The sequence below is a fragment of the Accipiter gentilis genome, chromosome 29 (genome assembly GCF_929443795.1).
Source record: "Accipiter gentilis chromosome 29, bAccGen1.1, whole genome shotgun sequence".
Classification (NCBI taxonomy): Eukaryota; Metazoa; Chordata; class Aves; order Accipitriformes; family Accipitridae; genus Astur; species Astur gentilis.
Window position 1 is genome coordinate 6,591,754 of NC_064908.1, and position 11,850 is coordinate 6,603,603.

Genomic DNA, 11,850 nt, shown 5'->3' on the forward strand with positions numbered 1-11,850 from the left:
ACAAGCACGATCCCCCCGCCAAGCGTGTGAACACCCCCCCGCAACGTGCACCCCCGTCCCCACGCGTGTGTGCGCACGCAGCCCACATGTGCAACCCCACGCACGAGCACACTCACGGACACGCCTGTGCGCACGTACAACATGCTCCCTGCCCCCCCCCCCCACATTGTGGCGTGCCCACGGTCACACCCACCTGCACCCCCCCACATGTGTGCCAGTGTCCCGGTGCCCGGCTGGGGGTCGTGGGGGGACACACAGAGCCGTCGTACAAACCCCACACCTGTATTTGGCATTTTTCAGCGCTTGGTTTGGGGGGGTCACAGGGGAAGGGGACGTACAAAAGCCGTAACGAAGCTCTGGTCGGAAGCGGGTCCCTAAGGCCACGTTGGGGGGTTGGGGGGGTGGGCGCGGGTGGCCCCCCCACCCCATCACAGCTCCATGGCGGTGCTGCCGGACGATGTCTTCAGTGGGACGGAGTCAAAACCGTCCGGCGTCCTCTGCGGCGAGCACCGGTGTCAGCGGGCTGAGCCCCCCACCCCGCCTCCTCCCCCCATCCCCCCCTGGGGTGAGGAAACTGAGGCACAGAGCAGCCACAAACTACACCACTGCTGTGGCTTCTCTGGTGTCTGCTCTGGGGTTGTGCCCCCCCCCGGCCCCTTACCTTGGACGTGAGGGACTTGATTTTGCCAAAAAGCGACTTCTTGCTGGCAAACACCAGGTCATCCTCGGCGTCCTCCCCCTCCATGATGGCACAGCTATCTGGCGCCGGCAGCTCGCTCTCCTTGGCCGCTGCGTTCATCACCAGCTTGGAGTATTTATACTCCAGCCTGGGGATAGAGAGCAGTGGCATCAACCACCTGTGGCTATGACCGTCCCCAAAATCCTGGTGGCACCACTCACTTTTGGTTCTTCTTCCAGAAGTAGGCGGCAAGGGCGGCGAGCAAGACAGCGGCACAAGTGCCGGCAGAGATCCCCACCTTCAGCCAAAAATCCACGCTCCTGCAGCCCCTCACCTTCTGCGCCGGCAAGCTCTGCCCGCCGCGGCACAGCCGGGGCTCCCGCCAGACGTAGGTGGTTCTCTGGCGGGGGGGAGGACACACACAGGGGGCTCAGCGGGGTGGGTGACCCCAGCCCATCCCCGTGGCGTCCCAGCCTAGTGTCACGGTCGTACCTGGATGCCGCCGAGGCAGGCGCCGACAATGGGGCGATAGTGGCCGGCGGAGCAGCGGGGACAACCCTCGCCAGTCACCCAGAGAAAGTGGAAGGTGCAGCCGTCGCAGGTGCCCTCAGGGCATTTGCTGGGGGGTGGGGAGGGGGCGAGGAAGAAAAAGAGGGGGGGCTCGGCCGGCGGTGACAAGCCAGGGTGGGGGACACGGCGAGCAGGGACAGTGGGGTCCCCAAAGCAAAGCACCCAAGGGATGCACCCCATGCCCTGCCAGCCAGGGTGGGCAGCAGATGGGGGGTCACCCTGGGGTGGGGGTGGGGATGCTCCCCACCCCTCCCAAAGCCACCCTGGTCCCCAGCACCGTCCCCACCTACCTGGGCACGGCCAGGCTGCCGGTGCCTGGGCGCAGCGGGTCGCAGCGCAGGCGGATGGCGGTGGCCCGGCCCCCGCTGCAGGGCTGCGTCACGTCATTGGACCTGCCAACGGGGGACATGGGGGGGCTCAGCGGGGGGAAAAGCGGGGTCCCTGTGTGTGTGTGTTCCCCCCGGCCACCCACCCTCACCTGTAGAAGAAGACGATGTCGGGCAGGTCAGGGTGGCCGGGGGGAAAGTGCTCGGGGGGTGAGGTGATGCCATCCAGCGTGGAGCCGGTGGTGACGCCTGTGGCAAAAGTGGGGTGTCCCAGTGGCACCGGGTTCCCACAAGAGGGGATGGCGAGGATGAAGGTCAAACCACAGGGGTTTGCTCCAGGTTGGGGGGAGAAGGGGGACACCGGAGCACCCCAAGTGCCAGCTCTCACCCACGACGCGGTCGGCCAGGCTGACGGGCTGCGAGGACACGGCCGTCTTGTAGCCCATGACGTCGGGGGGCACCAGGATGGACTGGCAGACGTAGGACGTCACCACCCGGGCAGGGTCCCCCTCGCCTGCCGGCAGCCGCGCGTCCGTCACGTTGTCGGTGCAGGAGGCCATCTTCCTGCCCTGGCAGCAAGGGAGAGGGGGGTGATGTGGGGTGGCGACGGCACACGTGTGTGTGTGGGTGTCTGCAAGTGACGGTGCACGTTTGTGGGTGCACCTGCGTGTGCATGACCATGCGCACGTGTGTGTGTCTTTGCAGGACTGCAGGTGTGCACGGGTGTCTGCATGAGCGTTTGTGCTTGTTTGCATGCCTGTTCGCATGAATGTGCGAGTGCTTGTATGACTGTGTGTAGTTGCATGTGAGTTTGCATGACTGTGCATATGTGTTTGCATGACTGTGCATGTGTGCACACACGTACACCTGTGTTTGCACAACTGCATCCGTTTGCATGACTGCATGTATGTGCGTGGCTATGTGCATGTGTTTCCATGACTGCAAGTGTGCATGTGTGTTTGCATGGCTGAGCATGTGTGCACGTGTGACTGCATGCACATCTGTGTTTGCACAACTGCATGCATACACTTATAGGTGTTAGCATGACTGTGCATGTTTGCATGACTGCGTGCACATGCGCATCTGCTTCCGTGTTACTGCATGTACACCTGTGCTCGCACAAATGCATGCATGCATGTGCACGATGATGTGCATGTGTTTGCATGTTTGCACGACTACCTGTGTTTGCATGACTGCACGTGTGCATGTGTTTGCACCATATATGCATGCCCACGTGTGTGTTTGCACAATACATGCATGCACACACGTGTTCCTATCACCACGTGCAGCCATCCCCACCTGTTCCCACGGCCCAGGTAAGGCACTAAACCCGGCCCCGGGCCAGCAGGCAGGCAGGCAGCGCTGCGGGTGCTGCCTGCCACCCCGGCCTCACCTGGTTGCCGCAGAGGCTGATGTTGAAGTGGTGGAAATACTTGAGGCCCTTGGCGGTGAAGCTGGGGCCACTGGCAAAGGCCGTGCCGGTGGCCAGCGCCGAGAAGTCGTAGTGCAGGATCTGGCCTGGCAGTGCCAGGGAGAAGCTGCAGTTGTTGTAGCAGAGGGAGCGGAGCTGGGGGGGGCAGGAAGTGGCAGTCAGGGACAGCCAGGGGCTGGTGTCACCCGGCCGGGGACAGGTAGTATCACCTATTGGGGATGGCTGGGGTCATCCCTTTGGGGACAGCAGAGAGCTGGCATCACCCCTCAGGGACAGCTGGGAGGCGGTGGTGGTGTCACCCTCCCTAGATGGCCAGGGGGGCTGGTATCACCTCCCTGGGTACAGCTGGGGATTGGCATCACCTGTCCTGACAGTGACACCCACCCAGGATGGCCAGAGGCACTGGTGTCACCCACCCAGGATGTCAGCCCCCAGGAGGGGGCTGGTGTCACCACTCTGGGGCCCACAGCATCACCTATTTGGGATGGCTGGGGGGGGGGCTGGCATCACCCGCGGGGACATCACCCCACCACCCCACGGACCCACACCCCCAGGGGACACAGGGAGGGACAGGCACCTGGTTGCTGCGGGTGCCGGGGCCGCAGGGGTGGCAGGCGGGGGTCCCGTCGGAGGGGTGACCCCGCAGGTAGGTGCCGGGTGGGCAGGGCTGGCAGGTGCCCGAGCCACGGTCCATGGCATTCCCAGGGGGACACGGGGCGCAGGATCCAGCCGGCTCAGGGGCGCAGCGTCGGCAGAAGGATGCCACCCCTCCCAGCACATTAGTGACGTTGACAGAGTACAGCTTGGCCACGTCGCTGGTGTACCGCCGGCCCTGGCACCGAGAGCACCTGTCACCATCGCCCACCCGTGCCCCCCAGCACCTGCAGCCCCCCCGGGGGGGTATGTCACCCCCTGTCCCTCACCGCCTCGTGGTAGGGGGTGCGCTGGAAAGCCCAGGTGAAGCTCATGGTGGCATTTTTCTCCACAACATAGGTGTAGGACTGCTTCCCCTTGGGGCCTGTCCATGTCTCCACTGGTGTGTTGGTGCGGGAGTTGATGCCCTGCGGGGACAGGGGAATGGTAGGACTCCCCCCAAACCCAGTGTGTGTCCCCCAAACTCCCCCCGCTGCGTCCCCCTCACTCACCACCATGAAGTAGAGCTCACAGCTGACGCTGCAGACTGTCTCAAAGACGAAGGTGATCCTGGCCACCTCCTTGCTCTCTGCATCCTCCAGCACTGGGCTTGGAGGGCTGGGGATGGCATGGGGACACTGCCAGGCTCTAGCCCATGGCAATGTCCCCCCCATCCCTGGGGACACCCTGGTGCTGGTCCCCACCTCACCTGAAGCCAGGGACCACCAGCGTGAGGATCATGAAGTCATTATCAGAGGCTCCTGCCGCCGTGTAGATGTAGTCCCCAGCCACCTCCCAGCCTGTAAGGACATGGTGATGGCTCAGCAGGGTCCTTGGCTGCCCTTGCAGGAGGGGACAGCGAGGGGACAGCATTCTGGCACTACCTGCCATCCCCTTGTACTCAAAGTTGATGCCGCTGAGGACAGTGGTCTCCATGTTGGGGGGCAACACGTTCCACCACTTGTACTCCAGCCCCAGTGCTGGCTCGGTGCCTGCTGGGCAGCTGAGGCAGCCTAGGGACAGGAGGGGACAACCCTGCACCGGGGTGGCACCCACCTTCCCCCCCGCCCCCCCCAGCAGCTCCAGGTGCCCCAGTCACCCCTTGGGGATGATGGTGGGGACGTCCTTACCGGAGCCATTGGAGTAGGAGCCATAGGGACAGGGCTGGCAGGCGCTGCCATTGCTTTTGGCGAAGCCAGGGTTGCATGGCGGGCACTTGGTTTTCACCCCGGATGGGGGCAGCTTGGCTGCCTGGGGAAGCTCCTCGGTGCAGATTTTTGGCTCTGCCCACTTGAACATCAGCTGGGTCTGCCCGGGTGGGAGCAGAGGGGCTGAGCTGGGTTGGGGGGGCTGGGACACGGGGACAGTGGATGCTAGCCCCCTGATATCCCCCCCCCGGCCATACCTCCCCACCGGCGTCACAGGCAGTGTGGGTGTAGAAGTAATCCTTGTCGGTGCAGGGCGGCCGCGGTTTGCAGGATGCCGAGCCAGGCTCTGCCGACCATGGGGGAGACGGCAGCTGAGCCAGCCCGGCAAGGGGACCTTACTGCTGTCCCCACGGGATGCCCTGCCTGCCCCATGCCACCAGCGGGATGCCCGTGTCCGTCCCCACCCAAGGGCTGGCAGGTCCTCCCTGTCCCTGGCATCACCTCTCCCTTCCCCAGGAGCATCTCCACAGGGCAGAGGTTGGGGGACAAGGGAACCTGGCTGCCACCTCAGGGTGAGGGGACAGGGGAGGGGACGCGGCTGCCACCTCTCACCGGCGTAGGTGGTGGGCTCGCAGGGCTGGCAAGCGGTGGCTCCTTTGCTGGAGAAGGTGTCTGCGGGGCAGAGCTGGCAGGTGGAGGAGCCGGCGGCAGGGGCGTAGGTACCCGGTTTGCAGGGGAAGCACTCGGAGGTATAAGCCACCCCTGGCAGCAGGAGGGTGCTCAGGGTGAGGGAGCCTTTGGGAGGGGGCAGTGAGACCCCCCCCCAACACACCCTGCACCCACCTACCTGTGATGCCGATGTTCCTCACCAGCACCGGCTTGGGGACCTTGGACCACACGGAGAAAGCTGTGGTCCGCCAGTACAGCACGTTGTTGCCGCGGCTCAGCTCCACCTGGAAAAGGGGTGGGGGGTGCTGGGGGGGGAGGTCGGGGGGAGCGGGGTCGGGTGGTCCCACTGCTGGGGAGGGGGTTCGCACCCACGGGTGGGGGGTTGAGGCACTAACCTATCTGCCATCACCCACCACCTGTTCTGCATCCTTACGGAGCATCCTCTCCCCCAGGGCGGGACACAAGGGACCCTGGGGACTGCGCCAAGGGACACCCCCCCCAAGCCACCTCCTGCCCCCCAAACTCACACTGTGAAACTCCCAGCCCTTCTCCGTCGTCCGCATCCAACGCGACTCCTCCACCGTGGGCTGGCACTGGTCATTCTGCACCTGCAGAGGTGGTGTGAGGATGGTGACCCTCCCCATGTCCCCAGGGACCCCCCCATGTCCCCAGGGACCCCCACCCTCCAGCCTGGCTTGCGTCCCTCCAGCCCCCAGCACCTACGAAGAACTCAAAGACGATGCTGCTGTCGGGGTAGATGTACTCAAAGGAGACCGTGCCTGACTGCTTGAGGTTGACAGCGTACATGAGGGTGGCCGTGCACTCATCCGTGTTGGAGGCCACGTAGTCCCCCAGTGGCACCCACGTCGACCTGAGGTGGGTGGCACAGACCATGGGCTCTGTCACCAGTCCGAACCCCACGGCAGCCAAGATGGGGACAGCAGAGACAGCTGTGACAGTCCCCAGGCAGGTGGAGCAGGGAAGAGGAGTTGGACACAGGGGGCTGGGGACAGCACGGGGAACCCCGGGGACCGAGGATGGAGAGCTTGGGTGCTGGGGACAGCCCGGGGGACATGTCACTGTGTGGTGGCTGGGACCCTTATCCCTGGGGGACCTTTACCCCCCAGCCCGTCCCCGCTTGTGCCAGCAAGAGGTGGGTGGGCTGCAGGGAGGAGGAGAGTGGGATCCTGCCGCTTCGGAGCCGCACCGGGGACGGCGGCTGAATAATTAAAGCACTGCTGGAAGTAGGTTACATTTGCAAGTTGCATAAATGCTGCAGCGTGGGGCAGCTCGGCGGCTGCTGGTGCAACCGGCTGGCGGGAGGGCTGGGTGGCTGCTGGCACTGATCAAAAGGTCACGGTGGAAAATAAAGGTGCTGGCTTGTGGTGCAAAGGTGTGGGGGCCCCCATGGGTGCTCCCTCTCTGAGGAGGGCTGGTGTGGTTGTCCCACAGGGTTGGGGTCCTGTCAGCATGGGTGGGGGTGATGCTGCCGGGGTGTCCCCTTGCTGTGGCTGCGGTGTCCCCTGCAGCACCCTGCCGGCATTGCCTCCCAGGGAAGGGTGACAGAGGGAGCGTAGGGGAAGGGTGTCAGGGAAATGGGGTGCTATTGATGCACAGAGGTGTCACACCACCCATCCTGCTCACTGCTGCCCATCCCCGCCGTGCCAGGGTGGCCATGTCCCGAGCATCCTCCTGGGGAGGAGCAGCCAGGCTCCAGCCGTCCACCCATTCACGCAGAAGAGCCGTGCCGGTGGCAGAGCCATGACTCACGCGGTGCAGTTCTCCACCGCGTCGCCGAAGCCATCGTCAACCTCCAGGTTGGTGGCAATGTTGGCGAAGCCGTGGGGCACCTCGTCCCACTCATCGAAGCGGATGCCGGTGCCCAGCGAGTAGGTGCCCTCCGCGCAGGGCTTGCATGCCTGCGCCTTCATGTCCAGGAACTCGCCCGCCTTGCAAGAGAAAGCTGCCCACGTGCAACAAGGCGGGGTGTCAAGGTGGTCGCTCCCACCCGTGCTGCTTCGGCCTCATCATCCTCAGCTCCGCTTTTCGGAGTGCTTCCCACTAGTGGCAATGCCCAGCCGGCTCTGGAATGCCCCAACCCGAGCATCCCTGCGCAACCCCTGGTCCCCCATCCCGAGCATCCCTGCGTGGCCCCACAGCAGCAAGGCAAACCCCCTCAATTTATGATTTTTGGCAACTCCACGGCACTTCCCTGCCTGACCACCAGCGAGCACCAGGCAGGATGCGACCCCCTGCCCAAAGCACGCTGCAGAGCCACGGCACCCCCCCGAGGCTTGGAGAGGGGGGTTTCATCCCCCTCATCACATCCCAGCCTTCCCCGTGACAAGCTGACAGAGCTAACGAGAGCTTATTGCTGCCGCGCAGACAGGTCCCGTCGCCGCCTTTGAAGGCACCGCGCTGCGACGGAGCTGATGAAAAGCCGTGCTTCGTCTCACCGCTCCTCTCCCCCCCCTCGCCCTCATTTCCCACCCCTGCCCTTCCCATGCCCCAGGACCCCCCACCCCCACCCCCCCAACCTTACAGCACTCGGTGCCCTTGACGGGGTCTGGCAGGCCAGTGCAAAGTCCCGGCGTGTGTGGCACGGCCACCCTCCACCGCGAGCCCGTGCTGTCACACGCTGTGTACTCGTAGTGGTACTCGGACTGGAAGAGAAAACACACAGGGAGAGCTGCGGCCCCCAGACCCCCACTGTGCTCCCCCGACCCCCGAGGAGCTGCCTCATCCCCAGCACGTGCCCAGCCACCTCTCGCATTGATATTTTTGTTTTAAGCTGTTGCAATGTCCCGCAGCGCCCAGTCCCCCAGCTTGGCCAGCTTAGCCAGGCTGCTCGGCCCCAGTCTGGGGACAGGCCTGTGCAGCGGGAGAGGATGCTGGGGGTGGGGGGGTGCTGAGGGTGGGGGGATGCTGGGGGTGGGGGTTGTTGGGGGAGGGGGATGGTCAGGTTTGGGGGGGATGCTTGGACCAGGGGGATGCCGGGGTCCCAGGGGATGCGTGGCTGCAGGGATGCTGAGGGTGGGGTTTCAGGTAGGATGACCCCCCCCGGACATCCCCCACTCGGCTGCCAAACCCCAGGGAGGGTTGTGGGGTTACCCAGGCCACGCTCGCGTGCCGAGGGTGTCCCCGGCCACCCCCATGGGACAAGACAGCTCCGGTGCAGCGTAGGCACCCAGCACTGCCACCCCCTCCCTGGGGGGAGCTGAAACCCCGGCATCCCCCTGAATGCTGGTGAGCAGATGGCACCATCGCCGGCACGGCACCGTTTGCCTTGGCGTGGCCCAAGCGCGGTGGCACACGTTGCTCATTAAACCGGCTCCTCGGCACAACCCGGATGCACCGTCCTCTCGGGGAGCCGCCAGCCCCGGGACACCCACCCAGCTGCGGGCACCCCTCGGCAGTGCCGCTGGCTGGATGCCGGAGCAGAGAGCAGCCGAGAGGAAAGGAGAAGGGCTGGGGAGAGTGGGGCACCATGACCCCCCCCCTCACCGTGCCGCCAGCTGCCTCCAAGCCAAGACTGGCTCAAGGCCGGCGAGGAGGCGATGCCGGGGGCAGGCGAAGCCCAGCCGGCGCGGTTAATCTCCCGGGCAGGGTGAAGGCCGGGAACGGCTGCTGCGCGGTTGATGGCAGCGCAGTGGGGTACTGGGGGTGTGTGTGGGGGGGGGGTGAAGGAGGAATGCCACAGCCCCCCCCCCTCCACCGCAGCATCTCTGGGGTTCAGAGCCAGGCGCCGTGGCTTCGTGCTCCCTGCAGACACCGGAGCGTGGCAGGTTGGCAAGAAAACAACGAAAACAACGCTTTGATGTTTCCCGTCAGCGGAAAACAGCGGCGATGGGGGGTGGGGGGAAAGGGGGTCGGAGAGGTGTGAAGGCTTTGCCTGCAGAACCCTCTGCCCGCGTACAGGCAGCACCGAGCCCCCCACGGCCCTGGGATGGGGATGCAGAAGTGGGTGCCCACCACCACGGCCAGGACGGGGGTACCCATGAGGTGACCCTGGCTGTCAGCAGCCCCGAGCCCCAACATAGCTCATGCTCCCGAGGGATTCCCTTGAGAAAAAGGTGGTTTCTCCCTCTTCCCAAACTTTCCTCGCCCCTAGCATGGAGCTGAGAGGCTGGGACAAGCGATATTAATTGCCTCCCTTTGTAACCGCTGCAAATTAAAAAAAAAAAATCTAAATAAATCGACCTAATTCAGCCCTGGGGCAGCTCTGCAGCAGGAGGGGGGACCCTGGGCTGCCACTGCCACCCTGCTCTGGTCAGGAAAGGGAGAAGGTCTGTCCCCAATGGGTGGGACTGGGACGGGGACAGGGGACATAACCTTCATGGGAGCGATCCTTCTTGGGGACGGGCGCCAGCCAGTCTATTGTTTCCAGCTCCGGGCCGTGGAACACACACAAAAAAATTGGATCACGGCGCAAAAAAAAATTACTGGCCCAGATGAAAAGCGGCCGCAGGTCAGGGAGAGCCGGGGGCGGCCAGGCGAGGACCTCACGGAGGGTGAGCACAGACCCCCAGGGAGGGAAATTTGGAGGAAATTTGGAAGCTGGCGGGGGGCTCAGCCTGCCACCGCTGTACCTGAGGCGGCCGGGTCCCGGTGAGTAGCAGAGCCCACCAGTTTCTCCTCGCAGGACACTTTGTCCCCACTTGGTCACTGGGCCACTGTGTGCCAGGGTGGGAACGGCACGTGGCTGATGGGGACCTGTGTCATCCTGTGCCCCCCATTTTCCCATTGTCACCACCCCCAGCAGCGCTTGTGCCCGGGGGAAGGTTTGGGGACATCCCAATGTCTCCCTGGGGCCAGCAGCCGACCGGGACAGGGGCACCAGCCTGGGAACACAGACGTGGGACTGGAAGTGGCCCCCAGCATGACCCCAGTGTCCCCGAGGAGACCCCCCAGCAGCAAAGCCACCTCCCCCGTCCCCCTTTATCCACCCTGATACTCCCCTATCCCTATAGGGGACCCCACGTAGCACCCCACTGCCCCCATTACACGCAGCACAGCCCAGTCCATATGTTCCCTGTAGGTGATGGACCCCATGGGACCCCTCCTCCAGGTAAGACTGGAAGACCCTGGGGACTGGCCGGTCCCCTGGGGGCCCGGGTGGTGGGGGCAAAGCCCCCCCCCCGGGCCCCCAGGGGACCGGCCAGTCCCCCCACGCTATAGGGAGCCCCCCCGCAGGGACCAGCCCCATCCCCGGTGCCACGGGGACCCCCCCCTACCCCCTGTCCCGGTCCTCCCCATCCCATAGGGACCAGCCCCGGCTCCGCATCCCCCGTGCTACGGGGATCGGTTTCATCTACCGGGGGCGAGGGGGGGGGTTACCTGTTCTTCCCCCCTCCACCCCCCCCCCCCCATCTCCCGGTGCCGGTACCTCCTTGCAGACGTGCAGCCGCTCCCCGGTGCGGTCCGGTAGCACGGCGGTCGCGAGGCACAGAGCCAGTAGCGGCACCCACCGGGCCCCGGTACCGGTACCGGCCATGGCGCAGCGGCGGAGGCAGCGCTCGGCCCCGCGCGGGCACCGGCCCCGCGGCCCCGCCCCCCGCCAACGGCCCGGCCCCGCACGCGCACCTGCCGCCACCTGCCCCCGCCCCCGGCACCGGGCATCATCCCCCGGGAACGGCACCGGGCATCATCCCCCCCGGGAACGGAACCGGGAACACAACCGGGCATCATCCCGCGGGAACAGCACCGGGAACGGCACCGGGCATCATCCCGGGAACGGCACCGGGCACCCCCACCCCGTGCACCCGCACCGGGAGCGAGCCCCCGGGAACGGCCCTGGGCGCGTATCCCCGTGCAGAGGCATCGTGACACCCCCCCACGCCCCCGCCGCGGCATCACGCCCTCCCCCGGTAACGGCCCCTCCTGCCAGCCCCCTTCCCCGCTCCCGCCGCGGCCAGCCCCGGGGGGGGCACCGTGACGCGGCGGCGGGGGGGGCACGGCTCCCCCTGCACCCTGGAGCCACCTCCACGCCAGGCCCACGCAGTGCACCCGCACCCACGGGTGAATGTGAGTGTGTCTGTGTGCCCCCCCGGCACAGCGCCGGCCCTGAGCCCCCGTCCCCGCACAGCTCCCTCCGGGTCATCCCCCGACTGCGGAGCTGGGTCGGCCCCGGTAAGGATTCGGTGCACCGGGGAGTGACACGGTGGGGGGACACAGACACGGCTGTCTCCTGGGCATGGGGGACACAGGGGACATGGGGTGACAGGGGAACATGGGGGACACAGTAGATCCACGGGACACAGGGGATATGGGGGGACAGGGTGATGGGGACATGGGGGACACAGGGTCACGACTCTGTCCGTGGTGGCACAGGGATGCTGGTGTGTACTGTGGGGATGGGGGACACTGGGGACACAGCTCCTTCTGTGATGGCAC

General features: G+C 65.6%; 1 protein-coding gene across 2 annotated transcripts; it reads right to left on the reverse strand.

Annotated features, from left to right (window-relative positions):
• Positions 1 to 294: 294 nt before the first annotated feature.
• On the reverse strand, positions 295 to 11,023 carry ELAPOR1 (endosome-lysosome associated apoptosis and autophagy regulator 1). 2 transcript variants are annotated; one of them, XM_049832699.1, is made up of 22 exons: positions 10,844 to 11,023; positions 8,000 to 8,120; positions 7,228 to 7,420; positions 6,181 to 6,328; positions 5,985 to 6,065; positions 5,636 to 5,741; positions 5,401 to 5,550; positions 5,046 to 5,134; positions 4,771 to 4,948; positions 4,525 to 4,653; positions 4,350 to 4,440; positions 4,153 to 4,258; positions 3,931 to 4,068; positions 3,585 to 3,839; positions 2,969 to 3,142; positions 1,964 to 2,144; positions 1,728 to 1,824; positions 1,540 to 1,641; positions 1,172 to 1,298; positions 901 to 1,079; positions 662 to 827; positions 295 to 497 (listed from the first exon to the last, which is right to left on the reverse strand). In XM_049832699.1, exons 1-22 carry the CDS (start codon positions 10,949 to 10,951, stop codon positions 429 to 431), a joined length of 2,988 nt encoding a protein of 995 aa, XP_049688656.1. In that variant the 5' UTR covers positions 10,952 to 11,023; the 3' UTR covers positions 295 to 428. The 2 variants fall into 2 exon arrangements, with proteins under 2 accessions (XP_049688656.1, XP_049688655.1); XM_049832698.1 differs by lacking the exon at positions 3,585 to 3,839 and having other exon boundaries at positions 10,844 to 11,008.
• Between the last annotated feature and the right edge of the window lie 827 nt (positions 11,024 to 11,850).